The sequence below is a fragment of the Mixophyes fleayi genome, chromosome 12 (assembly GCF_038048845.1).
Source record: "Mixophyes fleayi isolate aMixFle1 chromosome 12, aMixFle1.hap1, whole genome shotgun sequence".
Classification (NCBI taxonomy): domain Eukaryota; kingdom Metazoa; phylum Chordata; class Amphibia; order Anura; family Limnodynastidae; genus Mixophyes; species Mixophyes fleayi.
In genome coordinates this window covers 53,061,558-53,080,254 of record NC_134413.1, presented here as the reverse complement: position 1 = coordinate 53,080,254, position 18,697 = coordinate 53,061,558, and the positions used below count along the sequence as shown (strand labels likewise).

Sequence of the window (18,697 nt, the reverse complement as noted above, 5' to 3'; positions counted from 1 at the left end):
CAGTGGTCTACATCTGTGACACTTCTGCTAAGAGAGAGCTAGCAGGGAGTCCACAATCTAATCCCTTGGAGTCTCAACGTGGTTTTCTAACTGATCCAGCCAAACTTGAGTGACCTGGCCACACATGTTGATGCAACAATACTTTCTCTGAACAAAGTTGTTGCTTATTTCAAGTCTTTATAAGTATTCATTTCTGTTTTTGGCCAATTGAACTTTTAAAAAGTTATCATTTCATGTGTCCCAAACCCCTAATTCTTATATATCATATGGATATCTTCTTTTAATGGCTTTTGGACAGAACATATGCTATTCTGGGACATCCCACTCTCTCTTAATCATGACAAAAAATACATCAACTTTTGCTTTAGACCACTAACCATCTGATCCTAAATGGCTTTCACCTATCTGGTGTCTGATATTCATCGTACCAGTTATATCTGTGTCCTCTGTAGAATATTTAAAATACCCCTCTTTCTGATCAGATAATGAATTATCACGTGGAATCATCTTTGATACACTGATTAGTGCATCCATAGCAGAGATATTTCTTATAAAACACCTACCAAACCCTTTCCATAAATAAGAGGATTTCTACTCACCGTAAAATCAGTTTCTCTTACTACACTGGGGGACACTGCGTTACCTTGGGGTATAGTAGGTGGGTCTGGAGTTAGGCACTTATAAACTTGTTTGTTTCCCTGACTCATCCCCCACTATGCCCCTCCTCTTTAGCTGACTTCAGTTTTGTATAACCAAGCCAGGAAGAGAGAAGAAGCAATCTAGAAAGCAACACCAAAGATAGCACTTCTTTTAGAGCAAGGGAGGGCGCGCAGTGTCCCCCAGTGTAGTAAGAGAAACTGATTTTACGGTGAGTAAAAATCCTCTTTTCTCTGTCCTACCACTGGGGGACACAGCTTTGGTAGCTCCCCAAGGCAACGCAGTGTCCAAGGGCGGGAATGCTCTGGAACGGCTGTGCGCAATGTTTTGTGTGCAAAACCCTGCATTTGTGAATGCAAAGGCATGCAACAAAGAAACAATATGCAGCAGACACAGACGCTGCCACTCTGTACAACTGCGCCATTGAAGGACGCTTTTGTGGCGTACAAAAAGCTGCAACCCTCCTGGAAAGTGCACTGTAAGAGTCACTGGAACCTGCAGAGGGGTACAGACAGAATGTTGGTGGTGATGCAGTGGCAAGAGACCACCTAGACCCTGTCCCCCTTACGCTCTTTAGCGTTAGAGAGGCTAAATGGGCATTAAATTCCTAACAGGAACTGTGCGAACAAGAGCACAAACTATTTCCCGTCGGAGAAATGTTACACAAAAAGAAGAGGCACAAGTATGATGAACTACAATCTCTGTGTCAGTGGAATGCAGGCACTAATGGTCATAACCAATTATGTCTCGAACCGCCACTAAGTTTCTGATAACGGAAATGAGGAAGAGCCATACACACTCTCATACACTCTGATACAGTGCTTAAACCATTCAGAGATAAACAAGGGAGCACTCATTTCATGAGCAAACAGCTTAACTAACTCAGCGATATCTGAGGGAGCACTGATACGGTGCTTAAACCATTCAGAGATAAACAAGGAAGCACTCATTTCATGAGCAAACAGCTTAACTAACTCAGCGATATCTGAGGGAGCACTCATATAGAGAGCTAACAACGTAAGCCCTACATATATACCAGGAAGCACTCAAACCATGAGCTAACAGCTTAACTAATTCAGAGTCACCGGAGGCCAAAGCAAGCCCCCTGATGACGAGAACTAGACTCCCTGGAAATCTACAACCAACCAAAGGTGGGCTGAGCATAAAGAAACCACTTAAGCAAAACAACCTTCCGCTGAGCTAGACAGAGAGCCACGGAAGCTGCACGCTGAAAGAAGAAGGGCGTAGACCCCATAGAAGCCAACTGGTAAAGAAAACTCTTTAAAAGATTCCTGAGTGGGACGTGTAAAATTCAAGAAATTTACACCATCGAATATAATTTCTAGCCCAAAGAAAACAGCTGAGGAAGAATCTCTACTGCTGAATTGAAGGTAGCAATCATCTCCCTGCAAGGATTCTCTGGCCGAAAAGGTTAGCCATCCGATGCCACAACGTCAAACCAGATGATGAAAACAAAAAGAGCCGAACTACGAGATGAGGCCGCTCTGAAAACGGGAAAAGAGGGACGACAACACAAGTCCCCTAAAACAGTAGAACACTGCTCTGCGAGACATACGGCGGACCACCAGACTAGCTGGAATGCGCCCCCTCCTAGAAACTCTTGAACTCCCACGAGTAAATAGGAGCTGTGAATCACCTGTACACCCCCTAAGTTCTAGGGAGACCCGACTTGGCTATGGACAAATCCACCTGAGGGTCATTAGATTGAGAGCCGATAGAGAAAACAGGTTAACATGTGAAAAGAACCTGGGCTCCCTCTTAGAGAGCCCTATGACCTAACCAGGAGAGCACAAAGGTATTACCCTGAGGTGACCCACTCTACCTGTTAAAGGATAGATTGCTAAGGCATTCGGCCCTCAATAACAATAATAAGTTGGTCTAGCTTGGCCCATAGGATGGCACAAGGAACACCCCTCCGACCATACACAGGTCGACCCCTATCCTGCATTAGGATACGGGAATTGCATAAGTGCTACAAATATGCAACAGCACTGCATTCGGAGACCGAATCTCTACAGGTTTTCTGACCCTCTGTCCAAGAAGAACAACTGACTCACTAATAAAAACAATGTGACTAAGCACCATCCGAAAGGTAAATTTGTGAATTATGGGGTGCTATGCACGTCCAAAGCCATGAAATCAGCCTTCCTTGATAAGAATCTCCCTGTTGAGACATGGGAGATGTTACAAACAAGGAGAACCAAAGATACCAGTAGAAACTTGGTATCCTATTTTGCAAAACAAAAACTCCTGTAATCGAAAGGAAATTCTGCCAGGAGCAATTTGGAACTGCGTAGAAAAGAAATGAGCGTATTCTTTGGTAGGAAGCTATTGAAAACCCCGAACTAGAAGATAAGGCATAAGCCAAAGCTTCTAGCGTGGTAGAACAAGCAAAAAGCTGGGTAGGCTCAAAGTGATCACCTGTGAACCCAATAATGCAGTCCTGCTTCTTGCTGAGAGGCTGCAAGTATAATGTTCTGGTTAAAAAAAGTCTAGCTGTAAGCTAAGCGTTGGGTGTAATAAATAATTTCCACCTTCGGGGAATGTCCACAAATCTATGGATGTTTACCTGATTTCCACAGCACATAAACTATAACCACCCCTGTAAGGCTAAGCCTGACTCGGAATGTGGCACCCTGACCTCAAATCAACAGAGAGGATCAACGGATGGAACACGTAAACATCATGGCCTGGTGTCGTTGACATAAAACAAAGAAAGCACACCTACCGCCAGAAGCCTTTGGATACTCATTTGTAATAGTACAAATTGAGAGTTCCGATATTGGAACAAAGTGCTGTAAGCATGTGGCTAACTATAGGTATCATAGCTGAATAGCTGTATGCCTACCAGCTATGATGCTGCTGGGTGAATACAAACCACCCCATTAACCCTTAATGTGAATAAAGGCTAGAGCACTTCTTCTGTTTGAAAGCCACTAGATAAAATCCTTTACCAGCCCCTGCTGTGTGTAGGAGGACTTCTTTGTCTGCTCCCGCCGGGGACAGCAGAATAAGCGAACTGAAAAGCCACAGGATTGTCACCAACAGGGATTACTTCCCTTGTATTGACTCTGGAGAGTTAGGGAAGGTGAAAACCTAGCCAGCCTATTACTATTCACCTGGTCTTTGAGAAAAGACAGACACTAAGTTTAAGATATGAGGATAAACATTTTCCCAACTAGGGTGTCACTAAAACTTAGATTGAAAACCAAGTATAGACTGTTTGTCTTCCAAATGCGAAAACTATGTACAGTTTAAGATGGGATTATCCACCTCGTAAGTGTAATCAGCAAGAATATTCCTCTTGATAGTAAAAACAAGATGGAAATAGACATCCTCTGGTGAGGAATAAACTACATCCTTATTTTGACTGTAGCAACAGTCAAAGATAAAATCCTCTCCATCTGTGAAAGATGGTGAACAACAGCATCTTTGTCCGGATGGTTTTATACCTGAACAGGTTAATGCCGCTTCTGTGTTAGCGGATAGATATAAGCTGTGTGGGAGCTTAACCAGCACAGTGTAAACATGTGTAGAAGCATGAAAAAGGGTATACTCACGTACCATTTCAAACTTAAAAATCACCTTAATGTGTTCGGCCACCAGACGTGACAGTGATTTAGACCAGACCTGTTTCTACAAAACAGCCGACATCGAAATGGGAGCACCCTGTTTGTAGACCTTAGCCCCGCAGTCTGTGCCAAAGCATTCGGGCTAGGCTGTGGAAAAGATAATTCAAAAATTACATTTCGCACATATATAATGTCACTCCTATTTCCCAGTTGATCCGTCAGAAAACATAAGGAAACGGTAGGCAAAGTAACAGGAAATAATATTGTCTAACAATATACTTTGAAGACACATATTCACATAAATATATAACAATTTCAGAGTGTGCCAACCAGCGAGTAATCTACTCCTGGAGGAGTCACCGATTGTAGGCTGATATAACAGCAATAAATAAAGACACAGAATAAATCTGTTCTATATTTTAAACAGGTAATATATATATATGTGCTATTATGGAAATAGAAACCACAACACCATGTAATCAAAACCGTGTATATATCAGATGAGCCACAGACATACCGCATATCTGGAAAACTGTATAAAAGTTACCCAGCCACAATGCTTGTGGAACTGAGGCTATACATAACAAAAGGGATTTTATATATATAGAACTCCCTTTACCAGAGTTATGGAAACATTCCATTCACAGTTACCATATGGAATATCATACAGCTATGTATTCCCATATCAATGTATATCTGCCTTTAAAGAAAAATATGTCACAGGAGGATGGGAACTACCAATATTGTCAAATAGGTAATCCTATAATATATACAGCAGTCACAGGATCCTGAAATAAAAGTCCTGACTGTGTGGCAAGTAGGCTGACAATCGTTTACAAATATGATTAAAAGCACTCCAACATTACCAGGTGAAGAGAGGCAGTCAGGAACAGCATGCACTGATGTGTGCGCGCTCCGGATCCAAGATGGCCGCCGTTCGCGCCATTAGGGAGAGAGAGAGAGGGGGAAGTGCACTGCCCTCTCCTAACATGTCCGCCCCTGCTCACCGCCGCTCAGCCCATATACAGAATATGGCTGCAGCCGGGGGAAAGTGAGAACCGCCGCGCTGCCGGGGCCAGGGTGCGTGCGGTCTCACTGACAGTTTCATCGCCTCCACAGAGCGCGATGCCTGTCCTTCTCCCCCACTGCTCGTTGTCTAGGGGCAGAGGAGGGGGGGGGGGAGGCTGCCGGCAAGTCTGCGGGCGGAGAGGAGAGGTGGAGACACCTTCAATCCCGCCTGCATATCTGATTGTGGCCGCGGCCGTGTATAAGGCCAAATATATAATAAAAAATGGCCCAAGTGAAAAGTTTGCCTTTAAAGGCATAATTAAAACAAATTAAACATGGCCCCTTTGCTCGTTCTCTCTAGGGGATGACTGCAGGCAGAGGTGCGAGGGAAGCGTGCTGAAGAGCTGCTTGCCTGCGCTGGAACGCAGAGTGAATTAATCCCCGGGACTATTCACTCCTCTGGGTCTTTTCAGTCCAGCGCTGCACCTGAAAAGGAAAGAAAAATAAAAATAGGAAAACCTAATGCTAAACTAAGTATAGGCAGGAGCCTATACAGAAGTGACCTTACAGGCACTTACAACAACTGAAGTCAGCTACAGAGGAGGGGCATAGTGGGGGATGAGTCAGGGAAACAAACAAGTTTATAAGTGCCTAACTCCAGACCCACCTACTATACCCCAAGGTAACGCAGTGTCCCCCAGTGGTAGGACAGAGAAATCACTTTTGCATGAAAGGCACTTTAAAGAGTTTCTGGACTATTTTGTTACCATTTGCTAAATACAAGGAAGAATAAAAGGGAAGGTTTGTACAAATATCAAGCAAGGCACTAGGGAGAGAAAAACTCTTCTATGGTCTTCCTAGAAGCTCTACTTTGACTTGAGAAAGAAAAGGTATAAAGGCAGTGATGGGCAAATTCAGTCCTTAAGGGCTACCAACATGTTTTTAGGATTTCTGTCTGTAGAAACAGCTGGGATAATTACTGACCCAGCCAAATAGATTAACTCAGCTGTGCATGATTAAAGAAATCCTAAAAACATGAACTGGTGGTAGCCTTAGAGGACTGAGTTTGCCCACCACTGGTATAAGGGGTCTTGAGATTTAAAAAAAAAAACCCCAAAACAAAAACATATGGATGATACCTACAAGAGAGGACCCAGCCAGAGACCTCACAATCTCTTGATGTGGACCAGTATTTTCAGCTGATACCATCCTGTCTTCTAATGGAGCAATAAATTTCAGGCTCAATCTCCAAGTCATAGCCAAATTTCCCAAAAGACATCCTGAACTGCGTGGAAAAGACACTGCTTAATCATTCTGTCCCCTGACCAGTTTGTCTATATCAAGTAACTCCCAAAGTTTTGTGCCGTTCAAGACTTGCCCTGTGCCCTGCTTTTGTCCAACATACCAGTGAGCACCTCAATGTCCCGTACAAGCACAACCATGCTCCTATCTGTATTGCTCAAAAAAAGAAGTTAAAACCTCTGGACCCTCTCCCCTAAGACTTGCTTGATTCAGCACCTTGGAGGATAAGGGAAGCGCCCCCCCCCTCCCCAACTTATTTCTTGAACTGTCAAAAAAAAACAAATTCAAATTATGACCCTACTGGGCACCTGTCCCTGAAGGACAGAGAAAAACTAAATGGAGGTGGGAGAGAGCTTTGTCATTTATATTCTTTCTGTCCTAGGAGGGTGGGACCCGATTTCTCAGTTGTGGTGCTATCCAGGGGGTGCACACAGGTTTTTCCTATGGCCTTCCATTCCAAATTTTGACAAGCAAACTCGGGGGGGGGGAGCTTACAATAATGGATATCTGAGCAGGAACAGGGAAGGCAGAACTTGTTCTACTTTACCCCATCCCTGCATAGACTTGAAAAATCACCCAGCAAAAGGCGCATTGGAGTTTGGAGTATACCTGATATACAATTCCTAAAAACTAACAACTTAACTTAGGTTTGTACAGGATATTATATTCATTTCGTGTCACTTTCTTAATGTGACGAATAGGTGAACTAGCTCAGATTAACCTGTAAACCAATTCACCAAGAATTATACATATAGACGGGATATTCTGACCCAATATTGGAAGCAGTAAATGTAATTACAAGTGCAATGATTCAAACCCAATTATTGTTTTAATTGACTAACTCACATATTGAATCTAACAAATAACCGTATCAACAACTTTCAGACAGTATTTACTTTACACTTCTACAACAGTTAGAACTGTGAGAAATCAGGTCTAGACAACAGTTACAAATAAATCAAGGGAGATAACAGTCAAGTTTACTTAGAAATGAATTCAGCAGGAATTAAAAAGAGGGATTATAAGGTACAAGTTAACCCGTGCATGATACTCATGCATTCTAGTCAAATCAAGCTACTTAAGGTGTTAAAAAGGTTCTTGTCATGCATTTGGGCCTAGCCCAGGCCTTCTCAGGGGAAGAGCGTTACTTCCCGACGCAAGCGCCCTTTTTAATGTGTGTTCGAGAGGTAAAATTACCTCACGAAAAGGAGTTTGAGCCCTCAACTCGTTAATTTAGCCTTTACTACCCCTCCCACGGGGAGAAGGGGGGATGATGGAAGTTAACTGACTTCACTATTCTAAATTTTTTGTCAAATAATGTCAGTATACCAAATTTTAGGTCAATTGGATGAGCCCTTTCTGAGAAAATAGTTTTTCCACACACACACACACTAACACACGCCGCTAGGCTTTTACTTTTATATATTAGATAATGCTAAGAATTTAGTAGGTCAGTGTATAACTCTGCCCAGCAGGTGGCGCTGTAGCTTGGTTTTTTTTTCCCCACACAGACTAACACACGCCACTAGGCTTTTATATTATAGATACTTAGCAAATGTTGTTAACCCTTTATCACAATATCACCTTGTTATTTCGCTGTTTTTTAAACATTGCAATTTTAAAGATGATTAAGAAAAGTTACTTTATAATAAAACTTCTGGGATTCACAATTATCAGTCAGAAGAATGATATTTAGAGACTCAGTACACCATGTGAAAGCCAATTCTCTTTCTAATTTCATCATCGTCCACCTCTCTGCACAGTGTGCACAGGCACACCGCTATTTCATAGAGATCAACTATCTCTAAGCGAGTGTCTCTCCCTTCATTCCCATCAATAAATGAAACAGAGGGCAGATGGACTTAAATATGGCATTGTGTGCATAGCCTTAGCGAGCCTATAGGAGAATAGACAAGGCATATTTACATATATCCAAACAAAATAGAAACAAACAAACACTGGAAATTGCATACAGAACAAGAATGCCAACACTGTGTAGTTGGTCTATATTACGGACATGGATAATAATGTTGAATCTTAAAAAGGTATTCAGATTTGTAATAAATAGTATTCATTTGCTTAAATACGGTCCTACACACGAACGTTATTTGAAGTTTCACATCTTAAAGTAGTACTATTTATATGCACAGACCTTTTCTTGTCCCAGTCCCAATATATCACAGACATGGTCCAAATTTGAAAAGAAATTTGTTTTCTTTTGTTTTCAGTGTGTGGCTAGTATTATTATTACTACAACTTTGTAATACTTCACACTGTAAATTGCACATTTCTTTGTAGTTCTTAATGAGATATAAATAAAAACAGATGGGTAACAACTACACTGTTGTTTTGCAACAAATCATTAAAGACAGATCACTTCCCCTAACATCATGGAAACAGGATTCTATTTCTATGATAATTTCACCACTGGGTATCATGGTCACCATTGTATTGCGCATACTTATTTTACCTGGACAGAGGATAAAGAAGCTTCAATTTCTAGGAATAAAAAAATAATAATTAAGAAACAAAGTTCTATGTACTACACGTCTGTTTTACTGCACAATTTCTGTTAGAAAAAAATACGTGAAGAACTAGCCCATTCAATGCACTGTGTAAGCCTTGTCTAATTTCTATTTTCCCAGCACAATCTTAGTTGTTCAGAAGTTAGTCAATGAAAGATGTTACATCTCTACAACGTACATATGTATTTACTCACAATACCTTGGTTTTTTAATTAAGTTATAGTGAGCGGGTCAAAAGGTTAATCAATTTTGGCAGCAACGTAAAACAACAAATATCCGTTCATATAAGTTTTCATAAAACATGTATGTGAACATTGACTTTTCCCCTTCACACTACCTCCAACCAGGCCTGAGCTCACCACACTGACAGCAGCACTGTCCTCACCTGCACGCCCACATTGAACTTCACGACAGCCGTATGGAGAGAGGCCAGAGGCGTTTATCGGTTGCTATGACAAACGCCCCTTTCACCTTAACAACCAAGTAATCCCGCCTCTTGTCCAATTGTGGAGAAATGCGCGATTGGTTTAAGATGAAGGTGACTGATAGGCAAGTTGGCCTATTAGTGTTCAGTGTAAAGGAGCGCGATATGAGTAGCTATTTGACACACCTACAGAAGGGCGGAAGTGTTCGCTGGAGCTGGGAAGTGAAAGCAGGGCGAGTATAGAAATTGTACGTTGTGTAACATGTTTCTTCTAGCTAACTGGTTAAGGTTATCCATGCAGTCTACTAAAATACTATAATGTCTGGCACTGAATATGCTGTTATGTCATTGTTTTATACGTTATGCCATAATGCCTGCACTATGATCAGTGTATACGAGGTGTTCACTGTGCCAGAGATTAAGAAGTACTGCATGATCAGATAGGTGTTATTCTTTATATTCCGCTTTATACTTATGGGGACTATCCATCGCCTATATTTATTTTTATATGCAGCGTTTGCAGAGTCTCAGGGCGTCAGGCTGAAAATATAAAGATCAATCTCCAATATTACGATCGTTGTTTGATTAAATTCTTTATCACTGAGGCTTGCTATGTATGTTTTTTAACAACTACATTAAATTCCAGCTTGTTTGGTTACAGTGAAAGCATTACTTTTATGATGCAGTAATGTGTGCTCTCTCCTTGCATGTGTTTCTATACAATATCTGTAGGTCTGTTTTTTATTACATTTACTTTATTGAAGAAAAAAATTGCATAAAACTAGTATGTTGACTTGTCTGTGTATCTTTTCAAGTGAAAACAGATGAAGACAGGGATAGTGCTAATTCAATGTCCAAGGCAAAACTGCATCATAAGAACTGTAAACAACCTCACTGCATGCTTACAATAATGCAATGTTTAGGGGTCTGGGTAAAAGCCGGAAACATAGAAAATGCTGGAAACATGTGAAGTGTATTGAAAAGGTCGGAAATCATAGAAAATGCTTTGAAAAATCCATGTAAGCCAGATACACATGCTTCACACAAAACCGGGAAGTACCAAAAGGAATGAAAGCTTCAGTCTGCTAAAAGGAATGCAAATTGACTACTATGATAGCAAATTGAAATTTTATGTATATTTAAAAAAAAATCTTATACTTAATTATATCTTCCACACACTTATTGCTAAGGTTATTTGGTCATGTTTTACATGTGGAATGACATGGAGTGATGGTTGATAACTATGGAATGACAGCTGTTTTATACACCATGTCAATGCAGAAATATCAGCAAAAACTTGCATTTCTCTCATAAAAACACACCTACTTGTCCCAGATTCACCAATCCCTTTGCATATGCGATCCAGCACACTTGCACCCCACTACACAAGTGTCATAATGTGAAATGATGGCCGATTACTATGGAATGACAAATGTTTTATACGCCTTCTGAATGACACAGGAATATATTGGAGATAATATTTCTCATCACAAATGTAGATAAGTAAAATTTGCCAATATTGAAAGTAGTATCGTAGGATAGTAGCTGGGGTAATGTTATATATTTGCTATACAGATAAGTTCATGTGCCTCTTTTAATGATATCTGGATGCCCAAATGAAACTACAAGATCTGGCATAAGTACAACACGTGGTATATAGCCTTTAAGGTGGGCTGATAGCTCAACTAGACAAAAAAAAAAATCATCATTACTGACGCATTTTTTCTTATGCTCTTGATAAGAAATATTTTGTACCTGTTTTAGGTTCCTTGCACGATCAACAGCCATGTGTTTGTCAGTGCCAATAAGTGAGTGTACACTTTGCAGATATTTGTAGGTTTTCATTGGTTCTTTAATTCAACAGACTCTTATTCCTTTGATAGCACTTTTCATTGTGGCAGTAAATGGCTTTTTGGAACCTGTATTTTTGCTATTTCCATGGCAAAAAGGATGGTACAGTGCTTCATCTCCCAAATAATGTCAAATTAAAAGCTTTTTTGATTCTCTGCATTCCCTTAAGTAATATACATGTTTAAAAAAGCCATGAAGAGTCTTTCTTTTTTTCCTTTTGGGTCCTTTAAATAGTAGTATCTCTTCAGTACAAAAGGAGGATTTGCATACTTGGCATGAAAATTTGAACCTTTAGATATCCATCTATACTGACCAAAACAAAAGTCAAGTTTCTGATCATGGTGAGAAGAAGAGGGCGAGTATAGAAACACTTCTCCTTTGGTTGTATAGGTGGTAGTGAGATAATTTTTTTTATCATTCAAGTCTGTTTTACAAAGTATCTGGAATGCTTCTGTGATAGACAAGTCTGTATGTTGCTCATACAAATAAACCTTTTTAGAACAAGATATATTGCGCAGTATACGGCAGTGGATCCCAAAGTTTCTCTGTTCGAGACACCCTTAGGGTCTCCATATTTATTTCAAGGTACCCCCTAAGCCAAAATATTTACCAAGAAGCCCCCTGCCTTGCCTTCAAATGGGACTGGCCGAGGCACCCCTGTGAGATTTCTGCAGCGCCCCAGGGAGCCATGACACATAGTTTGGGAACCACTGGTATACGGTCTTCTTAATTAGATTATCTTTTGGTTTTTTTTTTGGTTTTTTTAGAAAAACAAAACACAATTGAAATAAGCTATATAAGCTCTACTGTTCCTCCAATGCTGTTAAGTGAATTATAATAAGCATCTACCTTTTCCAGAGTTGAGGTTACACTGAAGGGAGATGCACACTAACCTCTTCTGTAGAGTAAACGGAAAGTGTAGATCACAGCAAAATGATAACAATAATTAAGTGGCCCCAGAATCTTGTGCTTATCAGTTTGTGTGAAGGTGATCTTCTGACCATGATAAAATGTTTTTTTTTTGTTTTTTTTTTATAAGAAACACAAAGATGTGAATGGGACTTCTGATTCTGAACTTCTAAAATTCTCACATGTATTTTGTATACTTGTTGATGTCTGCAAAAGTGTAAAAGAAAATCCCTGGGGAACATGAATTTTTTTTTCAAATGCTTCTAACTGTCCTGTGATTTTGGGAAACTTGCCAGCCATTCGACACAGTCCTGACACTCAGTAGGTATGTCCCTCAGAGGTTGTGGGACGAGGGGGTTGTAGAGCATCCAAGTGCTTCAAAAGCAATAGCCATGTTACTGATGGCTTGACATGCCCCTTGGCATGACCCACCACTCCTCTGGCAGTTATGGATTATAGCTGCAGTAAAAAGTACAGCTTCGTTTTATCATTAAAGTGGCTGAATTGTCTACACAGCAGAGGCAACATTAGCAATGTTACTTATATGAAACCTCAACAGATAATAGAAAAATGTAATGTCATGGGGAGGTCTTAAAAGCCAACAGGTAAAGATGGTCCATGTTGATATGCATTACATACATCTTTTATTTATGAGCAATATGTCTTATTTATTTTTATTTAAAAAAAAAAAATCGGGATCAGACAATAGATAACAAAGCGGAGTCATGTACAGCATTATGCATCACATCAGAGTAATGGATGTCCCTCAGACAGTCAGTGGTATTATATTACACTTGGGTAAGGAGTCTTATCTAATGTAAGCACTACATGAGTTAATTCTGTTCACGGAAACATGGCTTGTACAGTTAATATCAGTTGGTTACCATTGATGTAATTTGCAGCTCTGTTTGCATTACATTGCAATCTTATCAGAAAAGAAAGACCTATATGCTGTACTTGAGATAATATAACCTTAATCTAGCTATTAAGAAACTACAAGTGAGAGCCTCAACAAAGTCATAAAAGATGAGCTTGCATGGAAGGAAGTCCATATTGATACTGTTATCCTTGATATGTTCTACATGCAGTGTTATTATCTGTATGAATTTAACAGGCATACTGTGGACTTGGAAATTATAAGCTTAAAGTTCAGTTTTCACTTCTTAGAAAGTCAGTTACTGAATTAATATTTCCAGAGTTATTCCCACTTGAATCCATCATTGATAAGATTAAGGCTGCCTGTCCCTCCAGTGAAAGGAAAGGAAAAAAATAAACCTTACAGAATGGGGCAAATGTCTTTGGCAAGATATTGTATAGAAACTGGTGGGGTTTCCCTTTGTCTTCGATCAACGTTTGTGGTGAGAAATATTCATAGACCACAATTTGAGGCAGTCGGACTACTGCCAGAACCCTCTCTTTGCTCCTGCCCGAGTACAGGGAAATGCTACCATATTATAGCAGCACAATTGTCAATTGGATGCAAAGAGCCTGTGGATAAAAAAAAACATACTCGTTGTCAAGACTCTGGAGAAAAAGGCCAAGAATTGATGATATTGTTTACAAATGTACATTGGCACCAGACTCCATTCTGTGCTCCTCACTAGAAAGAGGATCCCATCTTCTTGAAAATGCAGAGATGAGCCCACCAACAGAAAATGATAATACAAACTTGGATATGGAGGAGGAATATATTTCTGCACTAAAACCTTCAACACCAATAAAGAAAGTCACAGTGAAAAGTGATGGAAGTTATTTTGAACTTCATATGTCAGAAAAATTTGAATGAAAAAATACTGGTATGCTGACCTTTTCTACAGACACCTAGAACAAAACAATGCTTTAAACATGGACTTTCTCCAAGTCCCTTGCAACATTGATGCCTGGGGACATGGCCAGCATTGGTGTCATTATTTTTAGAACCAGGGAAGTTATCATAGTAGATTCCAAGAAGCAAAAAAAACGGAGCCAAGGAACATGGTCATGTTCTTCTGTCCATTGCAGTGGCCTGTCATCAGTTGGCAAATGTATTGTTTATCCAGGAAGAATGGAAGGAGTACTTATGTGAAGATGCTATTCAGCAAAATAATTCTTATGACTCTGGTGTATACGCAGTGTTAAATGCTTTTTGTATTTCTGGAGAGGAATACGAAGTCATAGAAAGTCAGCTCGTTAGAAGATGGATACAGAAAAATGTAGTTCATCATAAACAGTGCAGCTGTAAGAAAAGAAAATTAAAGTCATGCAAGTACTTATACAGTGAAATGCACAGCGAACTCATTACAATTAACATGAATCTAAAAATAGAGGGGAAAAACCACTAGTGAAATACTTCACATCACTTGCAGTAAGTGGTCCACATGTGCAGAAAGTGCATGCCTAGAAAATTACTCCCCAGATGACTGCATGATTCTCTGTGGTCACTGCCGAAATTGGTATCGTATATCCTGCCTTTTTATAATTAGGAAGAGGCTCCCAACCTACTACAAGTATCAAAAGTGCTCAAAATTCACAACAAATATTATATATCTATACACCACCATGTAACGCTGGACACTTTAATATGATGTTACCTCTGTGATATATTGGCTCAACAAATCATTTAGGAACTATTATTTTTTTGTTATTATTATTTTTTTAAAGTTATTTAAACATAGAATTTTTTTTTTATCAGGAACAGTGCTCTCAGACACACATTGGTGAAAGTAGTTGATCTTGCTGCTGCGGGACAAATTAGTATTGTTTTTATATGCTGCCAGTTCTGACCTTTGCCTGACTCGGACTGTTCATTGATTGTTGCCTGTCTTAACCATTTCGTTTGGATCTAACCATCCTCTGGATGGCCATCGGCAATGACGTTTCAACTGGATATTGACCATTTATGGTTTGCTGCCAACTAAAGAGCTTCTTAAACAGTGGACCTTATTCCAGAGTTCTGAGTACCTACACTTCCGTGTATTTTATTCCTTTTACGATACTGACTATTGTCTCCAATATATTCCTGTGTCATTCAGAAGGTGTATTGAATGCTTCGAATAAGACTGACCCCATATTTAGGGGGGAATTCAATCCCCACCTGATACTGCCACAGAAAACCTATTACCGTTAATATGGTAATTTTAACCCTGTTTTCTGCTCGTGGCTCAGGGAGCTGTGAGCAAAACCCCGGCATTGAAATTACCGCATTAATGGTAATTATGCACACTATTACCGTAATGTCGGTAATGGTACGCAGGCCGCGTAACTTTTTACAGTAACGCGGCAACATGAATATGCCCTAAGTGTATAGAAAAAGACGGAAAACATATTAAGTGTATTGAATAAAGGTGGTAACCATAGTATATGTATTGAAAAAGCAGGAACCCTAGTAAATGTATTAAAGGCGGACACTAAGGCTGCTGGTATCGGTGGTGATTCATCAAACATTAAATGATGAAATACAAGTGTTGTAAGATAAAAATTGCCTAAATTGAATGTTGTATTTTTATTTTTCTATTTTTTTTTTATTTATTTTTTTTACTTTATTCCTAATTTTATTCTATGTCTCTTGGTTGTGCTACTGGTTTATGAGCAGAGCTGGGGACAGAAGTAGTGCAAAGTTGCTGGTATATTTTCACTAGTTTACTTTTATTGTCTGTAATCTGCTGTATCACTGAAGGCAAGGTCCTTATGTGAGGCCTATGCAAATACTTTTTCCTATTTCCGTGAGGCAGTGCATGATGTTTCCTTTCATCTCCTATATATTGAATTGGAACCATCTCCGATTCAGTATCAACCAGCATATACCCATATCTGGTGAACAGTCCTGGTCCAGAGTTGGCTTTAATCTTGTGGCACAGGTAATTTCCCATGTTAATCCAGGTATATTGATCACATCGCCAGTCATTTTTTTTCTGTTGGAACATCCCACAAACAGGGGCAGCACGGTGGCTTAGTGGTTAGCTCTTCTGCCTCACACTACTGGGTCATGAGTTTGATTCCCAACCATGGCCTTATCTGTGTAGAGTTTGTATGTTTTTCCCGTGTTAGCGTGGGTGTCCTCTGGGCACTCCGGTTTCCTCCCACAATCCAAAAACATACTAGTATCTTAATTGGCTGCTATCAAATTGACCCTAGTCTCTCTCTTCTCTTTCAGCTCCAATGGGGGCAGGGACTGATGTGAGTGAGTTCTCTGTACAGCGCTGCAGAATTGGTAGCGCTATATAAATAGATGATGATATTTTTAACTATTTGGTATGTGGCTATATTAGTAGGGAATTTCCATTGCCATGTCTTTCTGTTTTTTTGCAGTCTCTAATTTCACCCAAATTGGGGCACAGTCAGAAAGACTTGAAAGTGCAATTTCTGCCTCAATTCTTTTTAGGCTAAGGTTTTGAAATTTAGGAAGTAGTCTATTATGTAGAAGATATATCTATTGGGGATGAATATGTCCTAGATCTACTGAGTGTTGTAATCTCCAAATACCCCACAAATTGCAGTTTACAAATTTATTGTATACCAACTTTATATTGGTGTGGTTTAACTTTACCTAACAATTTGTTGTGGGGCCGCACTATTGAAGTCTCCACCTATGAGTAGCCAGAAATCTAGATGCATATATAGTTTATTCAATATGTCTAAGAAAAAGGCTTTGTTATATGTGTTTGGTTTGTAGATATTGCATAAGGTCTATGTGTTTCCTGCAATCCGTGCTTCTAGTATGATATAATATCCTTCAGTGTCTATATGTTATGAATTTCTATTTGTAGTCTTTTGCGCATTAATATGACCACCCCTCTAGATTTAGAATTATAAGACAATAAAGCAACCTGTTTCTTGAGCATACATTAGAATTTTTCTCTAGATTCCATGATAAAAGTTTGAGTTCATTCACTGCAGCTGTTGTATTTGTGGTAAAATAATCTGAAATATTAAACTCCGGAATATGAAAATCCTTGGTTTTGTTTCAGCATTATGCCTCATAGGCCCAGAGCCTGAACTTTAATATTTTCAGGGAGACCAACCAATCAAAGATTTTTGCGATGTGATCTATTCTCCAAATCATCAATTTTATTTAACATTTCAATTTGTCACTTTAGAGTAGATATGTCTTGCATATTTTCACCTATTTGTTGTTCATTATTGGTGACTTGTCTGGTAGTCTTGAGAAGTCTGATCTTCTTTAAGGTCTTTTTATGGCTTCTGTGAATTTAACTGCTTAATTCTATATTGAAGGTTCCATCATCGCCTAGATTGTTCTGACAACCCCATTAAATGAAATGGGTTTAATATTACTATTAGATTCTGATACCCAACTTGTCGATGTATTATCTGTAGGTTTTGTGAATATATTAGTTTCTTTAGGATCTGTATTGGAAGGTGTCTCTATGGTATTGGAAGATTGATCACCCTGACGTCTATTATTTTTGGCTCATTATGATTTTGCGTTGTTAGGAGGGTTCCTACATTTTTAAATTTTTGACTATAGGTTGATTTATTCACACTGCTATATTGCACTGGCATCAGTACTTGGGAGCCATGTGTGATTTGTTTCACATACTGCAGCTCAGATAATATAAGCACACCAAAGATATTGACAATCTGTCTAAGGCCTCTAGGTGGCAGTGCGGCTTTAGAAATATGAGAATTACCTCTCAATATAAAGTATAATAATGTACTGTCAACAGATTAATTTGCGTTCTGGTTATTATAGAATCATCAAAGTAGCTCTTGCAAATCTGTATTGGGTATGATCCAGCACTGATGTGGGAAGCTAACGATTTGGTATTGCAATAGACAGAGTAAGTTGGCTATATTTTCGCTGCCTTAAACAGTTACCTTAGTACTGTGTGAAGGACAGTAAATTTATAGAGTACTTCTGGACACCAAATCTTAGTTCAATCTCCCTTCTGTACTCTCTCCCTTTTTCCTTCTGTAGGACTGTGTTCCATAATTTGCGATGCAGTGTGGCGCATCACTGAAGCGGGAGCTTTCGTTGCACCTCAGGGGTTTTGGTGATGTTTCTGCAAAAGGAGAGCTGCTGGTGGAATCTTCATACGGCGGTGTTAATCTTCTCCAGCCGCTACGGCTTCCAAGCCATGCCCCCTTTTTTTTTTTTCTTAAAGACACAAAAGGATTGCCCATCAAGGTGTGCATGTTATGCAGTTATATGCTTTCCTGATTTATAACTGTTCACATCTTTAAAGAGCTGGTAAACAAGGATATATCTTTGGCAGATGATTAGATGGCAAATGATTAGACCTAGCTCAAATTAAGTTCTGTATAAAAACATTCAATTTACCTTCAAAGAGCAGAGCTCCTATAAAAGGAACTCAAATTAAGCTATTTTTTGATTGAGCATCTGCTGCCCAAGGACTCAGCCAGAGGGGTTTTCTAGCAACTTCTGTTGAGTCCATTGTTCTGGCTCGTAAAACCGTTGCATCCAGAGATGC

The 18,697-nt window shown here is 39.6% G+C and overlaps 2 protein-coding genes across 7 annotated transcripts in view; one reads left to right on the top strand and one right to left on the bottom strand.

Moving 5' to 3' along the window:
- LOC142109012 (protein-L-isoaspartate(D-aspartate) O-methyltransferase-like) overlaps positions 1 to 9,563 on the bottom strand; it is a 40,685-nt gene extending 31,122 nt beyond the window's left edge. The window contains exon 1 of one of the 4 annotated variants that reach the window (XM_075192999.1): positions 9,471 to 9,563. In XM_075192999.1, the coding sequence (XP_075049100.1) occupies positions 9,471 to 9,484 (14 nt within the window). In that variant the 5' untranslated portion in view covers positions 9,485 to 9,563. Of the gene's footprint in view, positions 1 to 9,030; positions 9,060 to 9,422 lie in introns of those variants that run through there. The other 3 variants (XM_075193001.1, XM_075193000.1, XM_075193002.1) reach the window with 3 other exon arrangements.
- Positions 9,564 to 9,642: 79 nt separating this feature from the next.
- Positions 9,643 to 18,697, top strand: part of CCDC32 (coiled-coil domain containing 32) — a 33,685-nt gene continuing 24,630 nt past the window's right edge. For 2 of the 3 annotated variants that reach the window (XM_075193005.1, XM_075193003.1), the window contains exon 1: positions 9,652 to 9,757. The gene's annotated coding sequence lies outside the window, so the exon portion shown is untranslated. Of the gene's footprint in view, positions 9,758 to 18,697 lie in introns of all 3 variants that reach the window. The other variant, XM_075193004.1, reaches the window with a different exon arrangement.